Source organism: Echiichthys vipera (genome assembly GCF_963691815.1).
Source record: "Echiichthys vipera genome assembly, chromosome: 16".
NCBI classification, from domain to species: Eukaryota; Metazoa; Chordata; class Actinopteri; order Perciformes; family Trachinidae; genus Echiichthys; species Echiichthys vipera.
This window is the reverse complement of record NC_139841.1, coordinates 4,809,618-4,833,847: the sequence shown is the minus strand read 5'-3', so window position 1 is coordinate 4,833,847 and position 24,230 is coordinate 4,809,618. Positions and strand designations below refer to the sequence as shown.

Below are 24,230 nucleotides of genomic sequence, written 5' to 3'. Positions count from 1 at the left end.
CAGTCTGTGGACGTGAAATCTCTTACACATTACATTTAACAGTCATATACAATAAACCTGAAACATGCTGGGATGTTGAAGTTAAGAGCACTTGAAAGAGTATAAGAGCATTAGTGATGGCTACAAACAGGCGATGTGTTGTTAGTTCATACATATGCACCACATATAGCGATTCAAAGGAGAGTGGGATCAAATGATGTGTCACAGACAAGAGGGGAGGAAACTACAGTGAGGTCCACAGCTGGATCCAGGTAGCAAGCAACTGTAACCGTTAAATAGGAGTATGTGCACCACTGAAGCACAGTACGATTAGGGAATCAGGTAGGTCCTGTTAGATTATGTGTTAACATCTAGTTTTAAAGGTGTACTCCACCAATTTAGTATTGCACCTTCACTGAAATAGTGGAATGGTGGGACAGATATGGAAGAGAAGAAGAGTCAACCATAGACGTCAAAGGTTGAATCTGGAGAATACAGACCGCCATCGAGTGTCTCAAGATCGTAGTCACAACAACAAAAAATTTCCAGCAGTCAGGTTGCCAGGTTTGTTGCCGAGTGTGTCAGTGATGAATCAAACAGGGTAACCACTAATTTAGACTAATCACTTATTTTTGACAACAGTATTTAACATTAGCCAGTCTTCATCTGAAGTCTTTCTGTGAGTGCTGTGGAATCCATTAGCTAGCTCTCAACTCAAAATGATTCTTGTTTCTGTAGCAACAACAGACAAACCTGGCAACCTGCAACGCCCAACGCTATTGGCTGCTACCATGGAAACACAACGGGACAGAAAGTCATTGTCAAACCTGTCAAAAATATTTTTAAATATTAATTCAGACTAAATATATTTTTTCGGAAAAGCAACTTTCATTCTGTACCCCTCAGAACACCCTGTGGGTGTATTTTTTTTATTTTATTTATTTACGCCCCTGGATAAGAGAGGAAAGAAGCCTCTGGCAGTGTGGGTGAGACACGGTGTGTACTGGATTGAAAAGCGAAAGGATGACGTTGCATTAATAATGCAACGACAACCAGCAATTATAACAAAAAGCAATAACAATCATTATTACACAGCTTTGTTGAACTCTCAGTTCCAATACATCAATCACAGCATTCTACGGTCTATTAGTTCTTTATAACAGAGCGTTTCTATGGACGCAGTTCTGACGTGGAGGACCCCGTCCATCATTCCAAAGAAGTCCGGTAAAGTTAACGGCAAAAGTAATCCATAGCTTTCTGTTGAAATCCATATTTTGTGTGAAATGATTGATTCCTTGAGTAAGTAGCCGTGTAATAAGTGGTAAAATGCAGGACATTATTGTGAACAGAACGATGTAGGACAGGACATTTCATTCACAATGATGACCCGCTCACTCTATATTAAGCCTTAAATATGTGTTTTAGTTATCAACGACAAATGTTGGACAGGTGTTACTTTGGTCACCACAGACAAAGAGCAGTGTTAGAAAAAAAAAGAGAGATTTCCAGAGAAAGGCACATATCAATTGAGAAACTATAGGCAAAGAACAGTCGGTCTTAAACCAGTGAGTGGTGTAATCCACTTGGCTCCAAATATATAATACAAAACAAATAAAAACGAATATGAAATTTAAAAGAACAAATAAAACAGGCTTGGACGCCATCGACCACCAAAAACAAACCATTAAAATAATTCTATTCTACTTAGTTTCTGCATGTACATCACAAAGTACTGTTTGGTTAATACAGGAAAAGTGGCTCAGCTCATTGAAAGCTTTTCCTACACATGACATGGTCAGCAGCTTTATGATCATGCATAAATACAGGGAGCGCAGGAGCGGCACAGTGCCCTTGGTCCTAGCTGTGGTACAGGCGTATGTGCTGGGATATGTTGCTACGACACAGAGGGCAGTTCTGCAGAGCGTCGCTGCACACCTGACAGCAGCACACGTGGCCACAGGGCAGGAAGATGACCTGAGACTGGAGAGAGGGGAGGACGGGACACAATCAGTCATCTGGAAGAGTGTAAACACGTGTGCTAACAGCAGCAGTTACAGTGAAATGATGACGTCTTCAGAGAGTTGTTGGAGTACAACTATCACTAAGTGTGTTGGAAACATCAACCGCACTGACACACTGGGATATGAAATCTCTCTGTCACCTTTAAAGTTATACTCATACTCATCCATTTAAGTGTCTTCTAAGTTCCTATCTATCAAAGAGTGAGTTACAACAATGGTGGTTGATCATTTTGCTGAGTATTCACATCTGTGTGTCTGTGGAGACATTCCCTCTCTAGTTGGAAATACGTCTCCATGTTAGTGACGCTGCTGACAGACTGTCTGTCGGCCAAGATCGTCACTAACAGTTATGCTGCGTTTAATTGTAATCGGAAATCTGGGACCTCAACTTCTCGGTCAGGCTTTTAGTAAGGACAGAAGTGTAATAGGAACATGTGTGTGTGTGTGTTTGTGTGTGTATGGATGTAAGAGGGGGACATATAGGAGACGGACTAGAAGCAGAGGTGAATGTGTCAATAAAGTTTAAAAAAAAGAGCAAAGAAAAAATTCAAATAAATAATCAACACAGTGCCCATAGAGACGCTGAGCGTCCGATGGGCGGCACAAAGCCCAGCATTTATCCAATGAGCGTCTAGTTTGGCTGCAGTGGATTTTCAGTGCATTTATGAGCTACATCAGAGATTTATCACACAGAATCTAAAAATATGTGTGTGTTCAGATTTGACTGAGTAATGACTCTGGGAAAAGAGAGAACATTTTTTTAATCAAATGTAATCGGGCCCTTAACTGTAACTGTTGCCTGTGTTAATGAGCGGGCCCATATAAAACTGGTGGTAAGATGCAACTGCAGGTGAGCCTGTTCTTTCAGAGCCTCCATCTTGTTACGTTCACGGTCACAATGCGTGTTTACTTTTTTTTTTGGTCCTCTTTTGTAAACTTTATTGAAACACATTCACATCTCTACTTCCAGTCCACTATATGTTTCCCTCTTAAATCCACATACACACACACATGTTCCTATTACACTTCTGCCCTTACTACAAGCCTGACTCAGAAGTTTGAAGTTCCGGATTTCAGATTAGAACTGAACACAGCATAGCTGTTAGTGACTCAGCAGCGTCACTAACATGGAGACGTATTTCCAACTAGAGAGGGAATGTCTCCACAGACACACAGATGTGAATACTCAGCAAAAAGGCAACAAGGTCTTTCAATAGCGGGTCACATGATCAATCACCATTGTTTTAACTCACTCTTACAGATTATATCTTTAAAAAACTTTCACGTGTCCACAATATTGATATGAAAGAACAACAAGTGTAGTATTGATTATTACTGATACTGAATGTATCACTTTTTTCTTACCCTGGTCTCCATGCAGACCACACACTCTGAGCTCCCTGGTCCCTCCACAGGGCTGGGGGCAGAGGGGGTGACGGGGGTCCCCGGGGTGAGTGGCGGGCTGGGCATCTGGATGGTCGAGGTACTGGGAAGTGACAGAGGGGAGCAGGGTGGTGGAGCTGTGGGGGCGACCTCTGCCTCCACATCCTGCTCCACAGCCTTACAGGCTCCTGGTGGGGGAGGAGATAATGCGTTAACAGCAAAAACAGTAGCTTTTTATTGACTTCCCATGAGTGTCAATGGTCCTACACATCATCTTCATCCTTTCAACTGTTTGTAAAAAATTCTCTCTCAGTTCATTAAATCCCTACAGCGCTGGTGATAAATCTGTAGCCTCTAGTCGGAGAAGTGCCAAAGAGCCCAGTGTCATTACTTACAACCACCCAGTGTGTGTTATTGTGATTAAATCAAATAAAAACTTGTGGGCACAGGGGATTTCTTTGCTTTGAAAACTCACACACATCATGTGCAGCATCATTGTATAATGTAGGATGCGCGTTGATGTACCTTCAGGGTAGGGTTCCCGAGCCCAGTTCAGAAGAGCTTTCTGGATTCCTATTTCATTAATGCCGAGCTGAACAAAGAGAAACGATCGATGCTCATTATTCTGCACATTCATCTGTAGTTATAGTGAAATTCCGGTGTAAAATCATCCCAGGCTCTTTTACGGCAAAGACACTCATCAAATAAGCCATTGAGACAATTCTTTCCGTGTACAACTATTAACAAAGATATCCGGGAGAGTCGATAACAGTCGGACGTGGCTAATACTGATTAGCTCGGGGCATTACGGTGAAGGCATTCAAACGTCTTTTTTAACCACTAATACTGCTCAAAATAACAGCAAACCTCTGCAGCAGCATGAGAAGAGTCCTTACACAGAAAACAAAGCACCTACAACGTAGTTAGTGAACCCAGAGTTTATTAAAAGAATGATTTAAAGACTTACCTACTGGCCCCTGTACCAGCTCCTCTCATAGTAAAGTCCATTCAAGTGGATTACCAAAGTCAATCCCAAAGGAAGGAGCCCATTGGTGCTTTGTTTTCTATGTAAGGACTCTTCTCATGCTGCTGCAGAGGTTTGCTGTTATTTTGCGTCAGGATTCCATCCTGGCAGCCCTTCTCTTTTCTTTTGTTCCTGTGTTTTGTCTCCCTCTGTCTGTGTTTCCCTGCATGTGTCTCCCCTCTCTGTGTTTGTCTGTTGTCAGCTGGAGGTGTGGTTTTCCGGGCAAGCTGATCCAGGTGGAACTCCTTGCCACTAATCACCTCCCTTCTATTATATTTAGCCGAACCTGAGACTCCTTCATCGCCAGATCGTTGCATCAGCAGAGCGGTAGTGAGTTGTGATCCTTGGCCCCTAATGTATTCAGTATTTCTACTCTTCTTCGTGTACCTTTGCGTTATTGTTCCTGTGCTTCTTTGCTTCAATCACCCGTTATCCTGTCAACCTGTCTGCCTGCCTGTCTACCACCCGCTTGTGCTCTCCCTATGGCCATCTCACAATTCTTTGCCACCTGAAGGACGCCATTAGTACGTGGAGGGACGCCCCATCTGGAATTGAGAACATTGACCGACGCTGGACTAGCTCAGGAGAGCACTACACCGCTCACTAGCCCTCACTCCCTTTTCCCTTGTGCACTTTTATATATTGTATATCACTGATTTAAACCCTTAAACCTGACTCTGTGTTTCGTGTCTGCATCTCTAAGTTTTCCAGTTACCGTTCATGACAGTTTTGCGCAGTATTAGTGGTTAAAAAAGCTGTTTTAAAGCCATTAAAGCCTATCAATATCTAATAGTTAATAGTTGTTACACGAAAAAATTGTCTCGATGGTTTATAAGTGTATTTCCCTGGGATGATTTTACACCCCAAACTGTGTGTGATGATAGATTTCCACCATCAAATGACCAGTGTTAGTAATGAGGCTGCAGACACACCTTCTTGAGGTCAGAGGAGTTCATGTGGCGGAGGGCCTCAGTCGTCACTCGATGATGAGCCAGGATGGGCAAGTAGTGCTGAGCTGACAGTTTGCATAACAGGTTGACCAACTCTTTCTCCACGCCCGCTTCCTGCAATAAGATAACAGTTTAACAGCAGCACAGTTGGGTTTCCAGCTGTTTCTGTGTGTCTGCACTGTACTGTACCTGCATGCGCAGTGTCAGGGGCTTGGCATCCAACAGTCTCTGGTACTGGATCATCCAGTAATTCTGCTGGTTCGACTCAGACTTCCGCTCCATCTCCGCCTGGGAAAAAAAAAGTGATTGCTGGTCTCATTTAACCACTGACCCCAGAATGGTAAGAAGAGTGTGCGTAACATGTAATTAGGGTTGAGTGCCAAACTTGGTACTTTTAAAGGTAGGAGTGAAAAACCTTGTTACTACTGAGTAGTGACTCACAATTGGTGCCAAATTTCGTCACCTGACAGAATGTAAGCGTAAACTTCTTTTGATTCTTTTTTTTGTTATTTCAGAGAAATAATTGAAAAAAGAAGGTAAGTGGGTTCTGATACAGAAATCCAGGTACCGGCTCCAGTTTTCTTACCAGAACCTGTCGCAGCTCCTGCTCCCTCTGGTCTCTCTGCTTCAGCAGCTGCTGCAACAAATCACTGAGAGCCGTGCGCTGGTCCACCAGAATCTCCTACAGACAGACAGACAGACAGACAGATAGACAGACACACACACCTTGACGTGAAGTAGAGCAACAATACACACTACAAAGACTGAAAATAAAACTCTGTTCTCATTAATACAATAGTTATTATCACTCAATCGACAGCCTGTATTTTATATCCTCATATTTCTGGTTGTTTTATTGAACCTCTATGTGCACAATGATAAATTGTTGCAATGAAGAAATGACATGAAAATAGCCAAAATAAATGATATAGTAATCAACAGGAAGAAGGAACAAAAACAAGTAAATGAGGGCGATGAAAAGGCCGTGACACCCACCTGCAGGTTCTCAGTGTCCAGATTGCGTCTTTTAATCTCCAATCTAGTCAGCTGCATTAATTCACCCTCTATGAGCTTGATCTGGGGACAATGGAGAGGCAAACGTGAAGCTAGCAGGGAGAAGGAAGGGACATGCTGCTGAACGCAAAGTCAGGATGAAAACTTTGATGAAATGATTTTGTGTCACACACACCGGGTTTTCGTGGGCACCTGACAGGTAAATGTAAAAACACTACTAAACGAGTATGAGTAAGAATGAGTTAGCTATGGGCGGGCAGAAGAGAAAGAAAAAAGAACAAAACAGGAAAAAGAAATGACAATAATGTCTGCAGTCTTATTTTCTACCACACCAGTGTGTAGAACAGCGCGGAGGGTCACTTACTGTTCAATCCCAGTGTGGGATCAGAAGATTTAAAGTCCAATTGGAATTCAAATATGTTTTTTTTGCTAAAAGATTGGTATACATTTTATACAGAAGATATTTCTCTTGGTGTTTGTTGTGACCTGTGTATTTATTTGTTCAAAACTGTAATTCATCATTTAATTTTGACAACTAATTGGGACAGAGCTCCCTATACTGGTGTTCTCTCAAGGACATAATTTACCTTTAAAGGTTGAATGTGGAGAATGAGCGGAACACCGCCATCTAGTGTCTTAAGATCGTAAAAACAAAAAAATAATCCCAGCAGTCGGGTTGCCAGGTTTGTTGCCAAGTGTTTCAGTGATCAGCCTGCTCCATGTCAGTGATGAATCAAACAGGGGAACCACTCATTTGGACCAATCACTTCATTTACAACAGTATTTAAAGTCTTTCTTTTCAGCTCTGACAGCTGAAGAGTGGCTCACACTGAGTGAACAACAGGGAGGTTGTACCATCGCCTGGTTCAAAGGTAGTTTAGCTGACTTCACTGTATTCAGCACCGGAGCAGAGGACAGAAACGAGTGGCATAACAATGATGAACTTCATCATTTATTCCTGTAATCAGTGAGAAAAGATGAGTGCGGTTCTGGTGATTCTGTGTGACATTATTTTCATTATTTCTTATAGCTAGTGTCAAGAATGCAGAAATATCTCATTAGTTATTTGAATTCCCTCTAGATCTAGAGCTATCACTCTAAATTATTTTTTGGCCATTTTAATAAAGGAAAAAAAGTATAATATAAAATATGATCTTTCAAACTCGCCTTAGACTGATCGAAAACGCAAATGTACTTCCTCTACAGTACAGCTTTTCATGTGATGGTCAGCCTCATTCTATCAGTGCCATGGAGATCAGAGACCAGTGACCGGTTTAACCCTCACCCCACCCATCTCCACCCAAACACACAGACCTGGTTGCGGATGTAGCCGTGTACAGCATCCTTCTGCAGCTGCAGGGCCTGGAACGCTGCTTTCTGCATCTCCTCCTGCACACAACCATCAAAAGGTGAGATTTTTCTTGATTCACGGCAAGTTAGATTTCTCCACCCGGCTCTCATGGCACTGGTGAGAACCACATAAGGCATACCCGGGCACCACATACCTCCTGTAAGATGTGGGCGATAGCTTTAGATTTGTCCAAAACTTGGAGGGACAGCACCTTATCAAACTTCTTGTCCAAACTCTCCATACTGTTACAAACCGAGAGAAACCGCAAGCTGAGTTCACAACATTTTTCTCACAGCTTTAAGTTGGCAATGTTAACATCTATCTTCTCAGATCTGGGGCCTGTGTTTAACCTTCTGTAGGCCTCAGACACCAGGCTCTGTCTGCGGAAGTCACTGGCCTGCTGGAGGAGGCTCATAACACAGCCGTCGGACAGCATCTTCTGCATGGCCACTAAAAACACAGAGAGGGAAGAGAGGAGAAGAAAAGAGAATGAAGCACCCAACAATATACACGTGCCAAATGAAATGAACAGTATTAGAGTTCAGTGAACGAGAGAAATTTAGGGTACGTCCACAGGATCGAAAACAACCTTTTTTTTCTCCGTCGTTCTTAAAAAATGTTTCCGTCCACACGGAACCTGTGAAACCGACTAGAAACGCTGTAGTACACATGCCAGACCTGGATGTGGCGCTGTAACGTCCACAGAAATACACCAACAACAGAGAAGAAGAGACGGGGAGACAATGTGGAGAATCCAAACACCAGAGAGTTTCTCTCCAAATCTGGAGACTTCCCAAATCCTCCTCCATCCTAGAGAGAAATGTGTCCCTGTTTCTGGTGTTAGTGGAGACTTTTGTGCTGTTTTGGACTCTGATGCACCGATCACTCTGCAGTTAGTGTCCTCAACGAGCAGAGGGTGCTGCTGGGAGCCCCTTCCCCGTCCCAAAGCACTCACAGATGGGCACTGTCTCACTACATTTAAAGACTTTTCACACCTGCTTAGAACTTTATTTATAAAAAGAGACCAGAGAGCAGTTTAGCTCCTTCTTCAGAGCATCAGGGAAAAGGGAGAAATCTGTGGTCGGCCTAATTCATTCCCATGCATGTGGCTCAGAGTCCAGTTCGGTAAACAGTCTATGGGTCCGTCTCTCTCCTCTCACGCAGCAGCACTGTTGTTGTTATGTGACGTCGCAGGGTTAGAGGCCGGAGTCGTTTTCAAATCTTCCCACTCTGGGACCCGGTTTCAAAAGATACAGTTTTCAGGCTCCCATAAAACCGGCTTTGTGTGGAGGGTCGGCCAAAACGATACAGAAGTTGTGCGGTTACAGGAAAATGCGTCTCTGTGTGGACGGGCCCTTAAATTCAGTTAGAAATACTAAAATAACATCCTGTGAACAGTTCAAAACATGAACCTTTTTCAGGGATTGGTGTGGGATGCAAGACCAGGATTAGCCCCTCAGGACCATGAATGTGACATAGGACACACATATGAGATATCTCATGTGCGAGGTTGAAATTACACCTTGATGGTAGCACCAGAGAAAAGCCTACAGGGACTAAAAGAGTTCAACGTGTGGGGAGCATGAATGTACAAGGATAACTTTTATTGAATCAATTTTGTCCAGGATGTAAGGTCAGGGGGATTGACAAAAAAAAATGGGGACCATGAATTTTTCCTGCATATGTCATGGCAATCGGAAAAATAATTAATCTTTTTGTGACAAATCACAGCCATGACTCTATATAAAGTATATCTAAAGTTCTGCTTACTTGCCACCTCCCTCTTCCTCAGTGAGTTGGCTTCTTCCTGTGTGATGGCAGTCAGGTGCTCCATACGGATCCTGAAGGGAAACACTGTTATAGTAAAGCTCTACTGACTGACAGGAGCCATAGGAGCAGGTAATAATGTCCAAACTCTAATACAAATTCACTTTATACAAATTACAATGACTTTATTTTAATTAATCTACAATTTGTGTGAAAGACTGGAGAACAATTACAACTTGCTGTTAAACATAATCTCAAATTATATTTCATGTTTGTCAACTGTATGCAATGTCACTGACTTTGAATCTTGCTAGTTTAACATTAGCGATGTTAGCTAGAGTACTGTGAGCTGCTCAGGCTAGATATATCTACTGTTGCCTTGTTGTTTCTAAGATCCATCCTATTTGCTGGAGCAGTGAACGTTTCCATTGCATAAGAACATTATAGGAGGGGGATGACTGTTCCAGGGAAACTGAGTTATTGTTTGAAATCATTTTAGATTTGATAGAAATCTGACCACAATGGCTGTATACACTATATACATATTAACAATGGGAAGGCGCTGGACATTAACCCATAAATAATGACTTTAAACCAGCAAGCGAGGGCGTAGCCACAGTATACCAATGCACCAAGACAACAGTGCATCACTGGCTGTGGAGGAATCCCTTCACAGCCAGTATGGACAGGAGGAAGGATTACACTGACCAGAATCATTGTCAAAGTGCTTAGATGGGAGTATTGTTTTAAGATAAACTCCTTATCTGTCCTTTAAGATCAAGTTTACTAAATGGATTTTCTTCATACTTGTATAATATGTTTCAGTTATCAGTGCACTACTCTATTTGGTTTCAAAGGTTTGTTTCAGTATGGTGATGTGTTTAAGGCCTTGTGTGTCCTGTCATCAGTGGTGGGAAATTACTCAAGTGCTGTTCTTAAGTACAGTTTTGAGTTACTTGTACTTTACTTAAACTTTTACTCCATTTCAGAGGAAATATTGTACTTTATACTCCACTACATTTATTTGCTAACTTTAGCTACCAGTTACAGATTCAGATTATTAATAAACAATTATTATTATTAAAACAATATTATCAACAAATGAAATAACATACGTATATTGTTATACTGTAGATTAAGCTACACAGCAGAATATAAAGTACATCAAATGATCCCCACCTTTATCAGCTGCAATATTAAAGTGATATTTACATGAATCTATCAATAATTATAATATGATATTATAAGATTCTGAAATGGGCCATTCTGCATAATGAGTACTTTTACCTTTTGTACTCTAAGTACATTTTGATGCTGATACTTTTGTACTATTACTTAAGTACTTTTACAGTGAGGTGTTACTACTTCTACTGCAGTAAAGGCTCTGAGCACTTCTAACACCACTGCCTGCCATCCCCTTGTTATTTTCCTTCCAAAGCACTTTGTGCATCTGCTCTATAAATAGGCTCAGTCTGATAAGTGGGAAACAAGTGGATGAGCGCCTCATATCTTTTTGCCTGTTCACTCACCGGTCTTCCTCCATGGCTTGAAGAAACTCTGCACTTTTCTTCTGCCTAAAGAGATGGAAATAAATAAACTCATCTGTGGACAGCGTGCACATAAAGCATCAATATGTGACACAGTTCCACACACCAACTCTTCACAACCAAACCAACAGTATATTACACAGCCAGTTCTTTCAGGGCCTACCTTGTTTTGTCCATCAGCATGTTGCTGATGCGGCTGCTGATGCCGTCTTCAGCTTGTCTGACTTTCTCCAGCACCAGCAGCCTCTCTGCCTCCTGGGCCCTCTGTTGCTGGCTGACCCCTAGCTCCAGACGCTCCTGCTCCTAAACATCAGAGGCATTATTTACACTAATGGAGATCAAATCAACACAAAAATCATACAGACAGACAGATCCCAAATTGATAACTTTGCTGGGTTAGTACAGTATCACGGATCACAATGGAAAACACTCACAATAGGTTCATTGAGGTGAATTTACAATATTGGGACAATCGTGAATATCCTCATGTGTGACTTGACCGGCAAACTGACTGCAGTTTACAACAGTCTTCCTCTAACTGTAACATTAATTTGGCCACGGCCCGTGAGTAACAGTTCAATTAAGTAGTGATAGTGTTTGATGCATGTACAAAAAAAAGAGTCAGTCTGCCTTTTGCACAGGGGAAAAGACTTGTTTGACTCTGAAAACCAACAATGAATGTATCCTACCACAGCCTGATAATTCTCCTTTCTCTGTGCCATAGAGCTCCGGTGTTGTCCAAAAGTCATTTCGCTGAGGTGCTATAGACTATAAAACTTTATCAAACAATCAGCTGTCAAAGGCAAAATACCTGCTTTGACATCACTGACTGGGCCTGGCCTGAAACTAAGAGAGCAGTGCAGCTGTTTGTCCCGTGTGATTCAGTAGAGAAAACAAATAACTGCTAAACTTTTGAAAATACATCAATGAGCCTCGCTGTTACAATGGGTGACATATTACTTTATTACCATAAACATACAACCCTACATACTGTACACGTCCTGCTGCCACAATTACTCACTAGAGCACCAGCTGTGGATTAATTCGCTGCTGTAAATAGTCCCCAACAAATACACCATTTCCTCCTGTTTGAGTCCCGTTTATTTAAAAATACAACGACCAGCCGGGTTATTTCAAGCATTCATATCTTCAGTAAGAACTAAAGGGCCTGAGATAGACTAACAATGTTTTTGATCTTCTCACTGCATTTATTAACTGAATCAAGAGTCAAAGATAGAGGCCTTGATGTGTAGATATCTTTTATATGTTTTATGTGTTTTTTTTCTCAATGCTTTATGTAAAGCACTTTGAATTGTGCTATACAATAAAGTTCCCTTGCCTTGCCTTGTATACTGAACACCTTTGAGCCTTTCTTTATTTAAGTTTTCATAGTGAAATGATGAGGTATCGAACAGATAATTCCTCTTTTCAACCTCATGAACCAGCAGTTCTTCATTCATCCCGGGCACTTGCGATGCGTGCGACAGGAATAAAATAGAGGGCGTCCGACAAAAGTGCAGTTCCAAAAGGCACACTGCACCACTTGCGGCCATTTTGATCATTCGAATAGGAAAAAGTGTAATCAGAGTGATTTTGTAGCTGACGCTCGCTCGCATCACGTGCTGTTAGGACATGGTGTTACTGAGTGTCAGACAAGCTAAGGTCTTTCAAGGCACAACTTTGTACTAGGTTGACTTTATATGAACATTTTGATTTTTTTTTTTTTATAAAAATAGATCAATCTATAATAAGCCTGTGAATATTCTCATTCTCATTCAATCTATAATGAAAACTGTACAATGAAATAATGTCCCCTCAGCTCTATCCTTCACAGCTGAGGTTCATAACAACAACAGTGGAGTGGGAGGATTATTTAGGATTCAAATACATCAAATTATCTCAAAGAATCCATACAGTGCATATGAATGCTACACTGGTGTGAGTCAACATGTTGCGTACCTGTCGGACTGAGTTGAGGATGTTTTCCTTGCGGGAGGAATTCATAAGCATAAGCTGGCTGTGCTCTTTTTTCTTCTCCTCCAGCTGCCACTCGAACGCCAGCTTCGCCTGGTGCTTCTGCTCCTGGAGGACGATAGGACAAGTCAGTGCGTCTTTCTAGAGAAACAGAATCCTGATTCATATTTGATCAGCGCTGCCTAGTTTCACAGTTGGATCAGAGTTCAGAGCACTTATTAACACTGTGTCAGAGACTGCTCTGCTCTGATTGGTTGTCAGTCAGGTACAGTGGATCTAGCAGATGGCTTTAGGATCAGACAGGAACAGAAGGTGGAGGTAGAGATACATGACTTTTTCACAGATCGTCTGTCTTATTGTGTTGTCAGGATGTTGTGACAGTTTTAGTAAATGTGACAAAAAAACAAATCAAAACAATTAACTCAAAATGCTTTAAAGAACAGCCAATGGAGCTAGGGAGAACCACAGAGCTGGAGATAGTGATCTATGGATTTGTCACGACTGATCCCTTTCACATTACAAATGAAATGTGTGGGACAGACAGTCTTAAACAGTGATTGTATTACTCCAGTCCCATACCTTTCTCTTCTCGTAGTCACTGAATTTGTTCTGCAAAAGAAAATGAAGAAATACTGAATGAGACTTCCAGAAACAAGTTAATACAGAGTAAGCAGTAATTAACAAGGTCCATCAGCACTATACTACGTAGTCATGCAACAGATTCTACTGCTGTGTAAGGTCCTGTGTGTGTTAGTGTGTCCCCTGCTGTACCTGCCAGGCCTCCTCCAAGCTGTCCAAACAGTCAGAGTTCTGTCTACCACACTCACTCTCCAGCACCGGCAGGAGGTACTGGGATGGGGAGCAGTACTCCTCTCCCAGCTCTGAAAACCACATCAACCATGAAATCCAACGGTACTGTCTAATAGAGTCTGATATTTTAAACATCACCACGCTTCTTTATAGGGATGCAAATGTGCGCCGGTTTAAACTTCTGAAAATTAAAAATGAGATGTAACAGCTGAACCTTAGAATAAATCAACTTAAAGAACAAACAGTAATGGAACTTATATGTAAACATTTAGTGCAAACAGGAATTCAAAATAAAATATATCAGCGGAGCCTGATAACAAAGTCACTTAAATAATGTGCAGAGTCTTGAGGATGCAGCACTGTTTGTCAACTCAGACTTGCCGTAGTGTTTAGGCGAAGCTGTGGTTTTACCTTTTGCTATTATTTTTCTCAGCTGTACCTTAAGGAACGAATGTCTATAAGTAACCAGCTGTATTTGATTTAAATATGTTACATTTCCAATAGGGAAACCGGCGATTTGAATTAGCTGATTTCAGAGTCAAGTTTACTTTGAAAACTGAGCAGGAACTTGCTCCTGGAGCAATTTCTCCAAAGAAAGGATGTATTTGCTTTACTGCTGGCTTGTTTTGGTAAAAGCTGAATCTACCAGTTGGTAGACAAACGAATGGAGTATTTCATGGGATCATTGGTCTGATTGGTTGAAGGATTGTCCATTTGCATGCAGCCATTTGAACAACTCACGCCTATTGTGCCGAAGAAAATGACAGCAGCCTTCCCAGAACAACGTACAATTGTAGATTGGTTGCCACGGTTGCTACAGCTTTGCTACAGCTGGTACATGCCTGTGTTGTTTCTGTTCCAATTCACGTGTGTTACGTTATAGGTTGGAGATCCATTTACACCACAGACACACTGATTTCAGATACGTGTCACTTCAAAAATGAACGTAAACATTCTCGGCAGAAAGACTGGACCCGGGGAAAAAAAACATTATTGAGCATTAAGCTCTAAAATGTGAAAGCAGCCTATCGCAACAAAGAACAGAGCAGCTCCAACACACACAGAGGGAAGGTGACTTCATTCTCCGCTCGGGACACCATTACTACACAATATCTTTACATAAAATTAGCTCCTTTTATTAACATTTAATGAGTTGTTTAAGGATTTCTTGTCCCTATAAGACCCTGTGTAGACAGTTGGATTTGTGTGTGTGTGTGTGTGTGTGTGTGTGTGCGTGTGCGTGTGCGTGTGCGTGTGTGTGTAGTGAATAACATTGGGTAAGCCCTCACCAGTGCAAAGGAAGCGTTGGATGCTCTCTGTGCCCTCTGTACACACAGACGCAGGCGGGTAGGACATCCTGGCAGCATCGAGTGTGAAGCTCTGTCACAGTACACACACAGAGTTTGTTTAAAACCGTATCTAAGGTTTAAGCCATCATTATTCCTGTAAGTATGAATCCCAAGACACACACCTCTAGGGTGCGGATGTAGACCAGAGTTTTGGGGAGCTGGACGATGTTGTTGTCACTCAGGTCCAGGGTGCGCAGGCTGCTCAAAGAACCGACTGAGGTGGGCAGCTCACTGAGACAGTTACCTAATGATTTACAGTGATGTAGGAAAACATTACCAGTCTCACACAACTTGTACATGTCCTCTCACTAAAGAGAGAGAGCAGGAAGCAGTAAAGTGTCATACCCTTCAAATTAAGTGTCTGCAGAAGCCGCAAATCCCCGATGCAGTCCGGCAGCGCCTTTAAACGGTTCCTCTCCATATTCAGAATCTGACAGGACACAAAATGGACACACAGGGATGATGTGTAGCATTCATCCGCACTCATTTTCACTGTATCAGGAGTCAAGTTCAGAATGGCTTTACCTGCAGTGACACCAGCTTCCCAAAGTCTTCTGGGAGTGAAGTCAGCTTGTTGTCATGCAGATCCAAAACCTTTGAAAGCAGACCGATTTAGTCATGTCTTTGGTGACAAAGCAGTGGTCAGAGGAATAGGATTGGTAAACCATGATAAATCGTCAGATGGGATGCTTGCTCACAGATTGACTGCGTCTTTACATTCTCTGCTTATGCATTCACAGAAATCCTAGACTGAAACTAGACATCTTCACAAAACTGGTATCAAAATCAAATCATATCCTTTTAACTGGAACTTGCATTTCCCATCATGCTTTAATCTGGTTTACCTTTAAAGTTGCAAGAGTGCTGATGTCACATCCTTTGGGCAGCAATGACCTCAGCTCATTGTTATGGAGGATAAGGACCTGAAGGAGAGCAACAGAGAAAACGCCTGATGATGACTGTTCAGCCAGGGACAAACACACACACATGTGTACCATTTCCACAGAAGAACCCTGGACAGTGTCAGGTATCAGGTCCCGAGTTTCTCCGTCATACATATAACACACAACCAGACTGAGAACTAGACAAGACACAACTTTTTCCCTCCCCATACCAATTACATTACTCGTGCTGTGGGTATCGGCCAATACCGAGTACAGATACCAATACCAGTGTGTTAATAAGACTAGAAAAAGATCTTACTACGCCTGCATGACTGTGACATGATTATTATGTGGTGAGGCCTGGCTCAGGTTAAACCCTTTGTAAAACATGAATAAATACAGCAAATGAAAGCCATTTATTTTTACATTTATTTTTTAATAGAACAGTATAAAAACATATTGCAACAGCAACTTAACTAAATAAATATAGGAACAATTATTAAGAAGAACTACTAAGAATTATTAAACTGATTAATTAAAGATTAAGAAGAACCGTTTCAGAGCTAACGAAGCTAACCAGTAAATAGATTCCTATTTATAATAAATGATGTGTAGTCGCCCATACTGATGCCAGCCTTTTTGGCAGTATCGGAGGCATTTCTGACACTGGTATCAAAATCGGAGCAACTCTACAAACTGCACGCTTGCGGTGAATACACCGGGCAGCTGTATTGACACCCGGTCTTTAAACAGTCTTTGTGCTAGGGAGCTGGCGGGGTAAAGGCCGTTTGATTTGCATTGTCACATACAGACCCGCCATGTAACGTGTGGATAATTTCAGTTTGCAGCGTGTGTGTATGTGTGTGCGAATGTGTGTGCGAACGTGCGAACGTGCGTGTGAAAGGGGCTGACACAGGGGTGTTGTATATGTTGGTGAAAGTGTATTAAATACATACACAGAACCAAAAATAAACATGCTACAGTATGTCTCCATGATGCATTCTTACCTTCTTCTGTAGCACCTTGCAAATGGAAAAGGCACTCGAGGGAACCTGTGGCAGAAGAGACCACTGATGTTATCATCTGCAGTGCTGACCACACACTTATTAATACCAAAATGTTTAAAACAGTTGCTTCTGCAGGTGCAGCAGTAATGTATATAATGCAAGGTACACAATAGTTAAAACCTGGAAGTCACACAAGAGCATGAACCAAGTCATCAGTCACATAAGCTGTTGGTCATCTCTCCTATTTCAGTGTTCTGTCATTCAGAATACACTCACAGCCAGAGGTGGATTAATCCATGGGCTGGCCTAGGCTGCAGCCTAGGGGCCCCAGGTGTGCAGGGGCCCTGGATTGGCCAGACTACTTTTTTTTAATTTACTACAATGGGGGAAAAATGTCACCTATTAGGGCCCTTAGAAACATTTTAAAAAATAAGTTGCTGATTGGATAGATATGGGACACATTTACCCAATCAGCTGCCATCATGTGGCCGGGTTCATAAGGTCAGTTTTGTTGTCAAATGATACCTCATTTACTGTTACTAGACAGTATGGCGGCAAAATGTCAGAGAGGAAATGTGATAGAGCACGAAAAAAGAGAAGCACAATGATTGAAAGAACAGCGAAAATTCCTAAACTGACAGGATTTTTCAAGGTCGCAGACTCTTCTTCTGTTCTAGTGGGTTTTTTTTCTGATAAAGCATGATTAATAATGTGGGGGGCCCAAAACAAACAGTAGCCTAGGGACCCCTGACCACCTTAATCCGCCACTGCTCACAGCAGTAACCGGGGCATGGTCTTACCCTGGTTAAGTGATTAACCAGATTAGTTCTCCCTGTATACGTTAATTCGCCATGACGTCACAACAACAATATTCGTTCTTCCGGGTGGCAAAAGCCAAAGCGTTCTCCGATGGCACCACTAGTAAACAACCCTTCCGTGTCATTTAACCAGAGTAAATGGCTTGATTTACTGGGTGATCTGCACCCAAGTGGAAGTAGAATTTATTTACACACTTCTAAGAATCTACAAGGCAAGTTTCATATTATATATGAGCATTTTCATTTAAAATTAGTAAACTAAATTGACATTGACGAGAGAAAGAAAAAAACAACATCTGTGGTGGTTTACATTAAAAACGGAAATGAAGAAGACTTTACAGTATATTTTGGAGCTGTTAAAGCATGTCATTTAATTGTGAAGGACTGAAGTTTGGTCCTGGATGTTTTGACAGCATTAATGTTAATGTGGACGACCAGCAGCTCCCAGTGTTTACAGTAAGGAGATCGGGGTGTCGACTAGAGCCAAGAGGAGCACACAGCTAATTATGCGTGTAAGCGATATTTGGTTACAAAGATAAGAAGTTAGACTTTAGTTTAACACCTTTAAATTAACTCTAAACATTACACCATCATTTATGTTTGTAGGTGAAACAGAAAGTTTGATAGAATTTAGACAAAAATGGTCCGTCTGGAGACACAGATCTGTTCTCTGTGAGAAAATGTCTCCACAAACAGGATGATGGAGGTTTGTTCCCAGTCTGCCGTTAGAAGAAGCTACTCCACCAGGCAGTCTTGAGGTCTTCTCTGTAGAACTCGTACTTCTGACCACGTCCGCTCCCACTCCTAGACTTTGACTCTGGCTGTCACTCAAGAGACCACGCCCCTAATTATTCATAAACTTTAACCTCCAATAAAATGAAATCCAGCCTGGTACAATAAAATTCCCCCCCTCAGTGTTGTCATGGAGATCTGACCTAAACATACAGACTAGAATGTTTTTTTGTCCCAGGCCTTAAACAGGTTTAATGAGGCTTTGAAAACAGCCTATTTAACATGGAGGTCAATGAGAAACTGCTCTGTTATGAAACCTGCCCCTAGTGGACACTCAGAGAACTGCAGTTTTTGGCACTGCCTGATTGGATCAACCAGGAAGTCGTGTGGTGGGGGCAATAGAGCTTTTTCTTCTGGTTTTGTCAAAATCACAACAACTTTAAAGTTCACATAAAGTTTAAAAGTAGTACCTGCAGGTGTACTAAGCCTGGCTTAAAAGTTAAGCGAAAATCCGACTTTTATTCATAAATGGTCATGAGTGAAGCTTGCCTCAGACCTGTTGACAGTAACATACTCACCTCTGAGAGCTCACAGGCTGAGATGTCCAGGATGTCATCAGCACCTACCTCCTTAGACTGAAGAACAAGAAGTAACAGTTATTGGGTACTTGGAGCTGTTAGTTTTTTTAGACAGCAAAGATGCAGAGTGTTGTTATGTTAACAAAAAACATACAGCCACACTAGGGGCATGAATAAGGTGAAAACGTGCTCACAGTTAGTTTATTACCTCTTAACATACACCTTTGTGTATTTTCCAGGTCGTGTTTATAAATGATTGCTGCGTCACATGATGAGCTAGCTTAAATAGAAGCAGGTTATGTTTATAACTGTGGTTCTCCGAATGAATACTAAGTGTAACATTTCCTATAAATGGAGAGCTGTTTCACCAGATTTGCTTAACAGATTTTAAATGAATGTGAATTAATTTAAATCAACATTTAACCTTTGACAGTTTAACGCTGTTTACAGTGTAAATAATTACATAATTATTAAATCTGCTTGCTTGTAAAGGGTCTTCGCAACCCATGATTCGATTCATTTTTCATTTCGCCCCCAAAGCTCTCTTATTTATTTTTCAACATAGGAGCACATGTGGGAGGAAAACGTTAGCATCTAGCAGTAAAACCGCTCTATACTGACTTTGCATTGCCTTGGAACAGATTTAACATAACACTCTCTTCTTACCCGGAACAGCTGATATTCCAGTCTCTTCTGGGAGTCGTCGCTGGGTTTCTTCTTTCTGAAGAACAGAGGCATCCTGAGTCCTGCCTGTCCTGCTGTCTCACTGCCTGATGGGTCCCCCTCCTGTCCCTCCCCTACAACAAGAGCCACTCCAGAGGAGAGATGGACAGGTTGGAAAGCACTGGCAGTACCTGCACACTGAAAAGAAAGACAGTTTGACTAGTCAGATGAAGCACTATGGCTTGACTCATGTTGTAATAACCCTTTAGAATTTCCACCATGCACCAGATGACTGATAACTATAATTAAAGTGTAATTCCGGCGTAAAATCATCCTGTGGTCTTTTACGACGAGACACTTCTTCCATGTATAAACTGTAAACGGAGAACTTTACCTGTAGAGTCGCTAACAGCCAGACGTGGCTAACACTGATTAGCTCGGGTTAGTATGGTGAAGGCATTCAAACGTGTTTTTTAGCCACTAGTACTGCTCAAAATAACAGCAAACCTCTGCAGCAGCATGAGCAGAGTCCCTACACAGAAAACAAAGCACCAATGGGCTTCTTCCTTTGAGATTGACTTTAATCCACTTGAATGGACTTTACTATGAGAGGAGCTGGTACAGGGGCCAGTAGGTAAGTCTTTAAAACACTATTTTAATAAACTCTGGGTAACTACGTTGTAGATGCTTCGTTTCGCAATTTTGAGAAAAAAATTAGAGTTGCTTACAGCTGAATGTGGCTAACTCTGATTAGCCTTCAGAGTAGGGCCTTCATCTTTTTTAACCACTAATCCTGCTGAAAATAACAGCAAACCTCTGCAGCAGCATGAGAAGAGTCCCTACACAGAAAACAAAGCACCAACAACGCAGTTAGTGAACCTAGAGTTTATTAAAAGAGTGTTTTAAAGACTAACCTACTGGCCCCTGCACCAGCTCCTCTCATAGTAAAGTCCATTCAAGTGGATTAGCAAAGTCAATCCCAAAGGAAGGAGCCCATTGGTGCTGCTAGCTTTGTCTGCTAGTCTGTGCTATATTTACTTATCCTGTTTTAATATATTATTTTTAAGCATTAATTATACCTCTTTACCTTAATCTAATTATACATATGTATATACATGTTTGAAGGTGTGTGTATACATAGTTGTGTAGGACGACATATAGATGTATGTTTTGGTTGTTTTTTTGTTATACCTTCAGCAGATAAAATGTGTTTTTGTTGTTTTCCAACTCAGTTCAGTTACTCATTCATTTATCTTTTGAATTAAACATCTAATTCATCAGATTTTTGTTTTTCATGGCCCGAGTGAGGCACTGATTTCTGCAGGGGCGGCATGTAGTCTGTGCACATATCCGTCAGAATAACATTAACCTCCTAACGTTCCAACAGGCTGCTGGTGGGCCCAACCACTATTTGTCTTTCAGAGGCTGTAGTGAGATCAGTCGTGAATTCAGAGTGACAAGGTTTGTTGAATGTTCCAGGTCTCTAATTTGTGGTTGTAAAGTTCCATGAAGCTGTGATGATCCTAGAAGTCACAACAGCTAATTTATACAAAAGAAATGCTCTTACCACAATGAAAGGGTTACTATGGAGACCAACATCATCAGACATGAATATAACTGGGCTCATTAAATCCACCAGAGTCTCAGCTTTACAGTCAGACCCAATTAACGCAATCGAGGTTTATGGTTCACAGTAAGCAGAAATATTCAAATGCACAATTTTAGAAAAGGCCAAATAACACAATTGTGCTGCATGAGAAAAACTACATGTTGTCAAACTTTCTATTCGGGAGGCAGACACTGTCCCCATATTTAAGAGTAAACTTAGAACTTTCCTCTCTGATAAAGCTTACAGCTAGGGCTTAGGAGCCCTTAGCAATGTTGTTATTTTTAAGATGATTTTGTTGATTCTGCTTAATTATGCTGCTATAGGCCTAGTCTGCCAGGGGATAATACTTTTCCAGATACTCTGAGCTTCTCTCCTCTCTGTCTGTATCATTCATGTCTCATCAATGCATGTTACTAATTCAACTTCTTCCCTGGAGTTGTTTATGCTTTGTCGTCTCTCAGGTCTCTGCTGATGGTGGTGGTGCCTGCTGCCGTGGTCCTGCCTGTCACCTTATCTGTGCTTGTTTCTACTATCCTTCTGTATTAACTGCCATAACATATGAGTCATATTCACATTACTATAGATATTATTATAGTTACTGGAAGTGTGTCTGTCTCTGTGTCTGTCTGTCGTTGTCTCTCTCTGTCCATCTGTCCGTCTTTTCTCTCTTTCTCTCTCCTTTTCTTCTTCCCCAACAGGTGCAGACAGGTGTCCGTCCTCCACGGAGATGGGTCTGTCCGACGTTCCTGTCTGTAATAGGGAAGGTTTTCAACGCCAATGTACTCTACAGGGGAATTGTTGGGTCTATGTAAATCATAAATAAGTCACAGAGTGTGGTCTATACCTACTCTGTAAGTGTCCTGAGATAACTTTTATTATGATTTGGCACTATAAATAAAATTGAGTTGAATTTAATTTAATTGGATTATCCTGAAGTGGGCACGTATGTGAAGGGGGGACTTTTCATTCACATATCTTGAGTTCAGAGGTCAAGGGACCCCTCTGAAAATGGACATGCCGATTTTCCCCCCACCAACATTTAGTTTAACTTTGGAGCATGATTTAGCCTCCTTCCAGACAAATTAGCAATGGGTGGTGTGGTTGGTACCAATGGATAACCTGGATCATGTTATTTTTATTGATTTCTTATGATACCAATACATGCACACTAAATATAAGCTCGACCCTGTTACAGCCTCTTAAAGGCGACCCCGCGGGTGGTGGCCGATCAGATAGTAGGGCTGGCCCAGGCCCCCTAACGCCCCTGCCTGTGGGTGTGTAGATGTGGGCGTGGGAGGGAGCGTTACCGTAAATGACGTAGCTAAGAGCGTAACGAGCACACATTTACTGTCAGCTGATCAACCTCGCAACACTTTGAGACAATTCACAACCGCTGTAAAGATGCGCACGCTATTCTGCACGGCAACACTACGAATATTATCTCTCTCTATATAAGTCCATTAAGTCGCTTCACGCCAATAAAGGCTACACTAATGCCAAGGCAGGTAATCTCATAGCTAGCTTCCCCATCACAACCTGCCACTCTGGCTACATCTAGCAAAACAAGCTAACAGCACGGTGCTAAATAATAACCCATAAACTATGACAACACGACGAAGTTAACCAGCCATAATTCATACTCACGGGCCGCGTGTTGCTGTTATTCACTGCTCCTCACTCATTTGAGTAGCTGAAGAAAATTAAAGGGAATGTTTCGCTAATGTTGAACGTTTGTTAGAGCTTACGTTAGGCCAAGTTAGCCTTCGAAAGCAGGTGGCTACGGAATATGAAAGTCTATTCTACGTTACCTTCCTAGTTCATAAAGATATGATACATTCGGCAATAATCCCGATATGACCCTGTCCAGTCGATACCTCCTCCCCTACGAAGGCTGTAATAACATCATAACAGTGCGTTAGCTTCTTCTTTCAGTTATCAACGGGCTGCAACTAGCTCTAACATGCGTACCGCCCTCTGTAGGTCGGAGTGGAAGTTTGACACCCCTGTTTTCCCTTCTCTCCAGATGTGTAATGTTGAACCTTTCCAGTGCAGGTCCTTGTTCTTGTCGTGGTGTTTCTTCTGTTTGATTCTTTGGTCACAGCCACGGTGGCTCTGCAGACGAGACAAACAGCTCTTTACCTTCACACACAGATCATCTGCCTCCCACCTGTGCTGAAGGTTCCTGTTCTCCATCTTTCTTTTGGGCGTTTTTGGGGAGGGGTGGATTAAGCTTGTCTGCAGAGACTGGTAGCATGGATGCTCATGTTTGTTAACAGAAAAGTAGACGTGTATGTGCTTTATACTTGCAGGCCAGCTCTCATAGAACCATGATATGATCTTGCGGGCCAAATATAATTACACCGCGGTCCAGATTTGGCCCACGGGCCTGAGTTTGCCACCCATGGTGTAAGTGATCCAGTTGGCCTATGAAGTCCCCACATGTTTTCTGAAGATAAAAGGGAACACTTTACAGCTCCCATAGATTCTGATACTTGAATGTATAGACCTTTTCAAAGATGTAATCATAAACATTCCAAATTTGTCGTAGTTTATTTCCTGTTGCAGTGTATGTGAATGACATCAACTGACAGGAAGTCAACAAGGACCCAAGCTGTTGCCTAGCAATGGAATTCAGTTGAAAAGGTCTATATTCACAGGAAGCTTTGTAATTCGGTCGTGGTGAGGGTAGTGGCACCCAAAGTGACCTCCAGACACAGAGCCTGCTGAAGAGTTTGCATCAGAGGTCTGAATGGGCACATGAACTTCCCCA

At 41.9% G+C, this 24,230-nt stretch overlaps 1 protein-coding gene across 1 annotated transcript; it reads right to left on the bottom strand.

The window, feature by feature from the left end:
- Window positions 1-1,712: 1,712 nt before the first annotated feature.
- Window positions 1,713-22,126, bottom strand: lrsam1 (leucine rich repeat and sterile alpha motif containing 1). The gene is made up of 25 exons (XM_083930250.1): window positions 22,060-22,126; window positions 19,855-20,049; window positions 19,189-19,245; window positions 17,061-17,105; window positions 16,015-16,092; window positions 15,695-15,763; window positions 15,515-15,599; window positions 15,292-15,413; window positions 15,110-15,200; window positions 13,782-13,891; window positions 13,590-13,619; window positions 12,996-13,118; window positions 11,200-11,339; window positions 11,019-11,063; window positions 9,493-9,563; window positions 8,073-8,172; window positions 7,877-7,964; window positions 7,686-7,760; window positions 6,354-6,434; window positions 5,944-6,039; window positions 5,547-5,645; window positions 5,340-5,471; window positions 3,909-3,975; window positions 3,366-3,571; window positions 1,713-1,959 (listed from the first exon to the last, which is right to left on the bottom strand). Exons 1-25 carry the CDS (start codon window positions 22,108-22,110, stop codon window positions 1,837-1,839), a joined length of 2,379 nt encoding a protein of 792 aa, XP_083786376.1. The 5' UTR covers window positions 22,111-22,126; the 3' UTR covers window positions 1,713-1,836.
- Window positions 22,127-24,230: the final 2,104 nt, after the last annotated feature.

Excerpts from the sequence above, each read along its gene's own strand:
- lrsam1 (XM_083930250.1), bottom strand. The coding sequence starts at position 22,110 with ATGGACAGAGAGAGACAACGACAGACAGACACAGAGACAGACACACTT. Across the intron at positions 13,620-13,781 it reads GCTTGGAGGAGGCCTGGCAG|AACAAATTCAGTGACTACGA; the intron begins GTACAGCAGGGG and ends TTTCTTTTGCAG. Across the intron at positions 8,173-9,492 it reads GAGGAAGAGGGAGGTGGCAA|TGGCCATGCAGAAGATGCTG; the intron begins GTAAGCAGAACT and ends CTGTGTTTTTAG.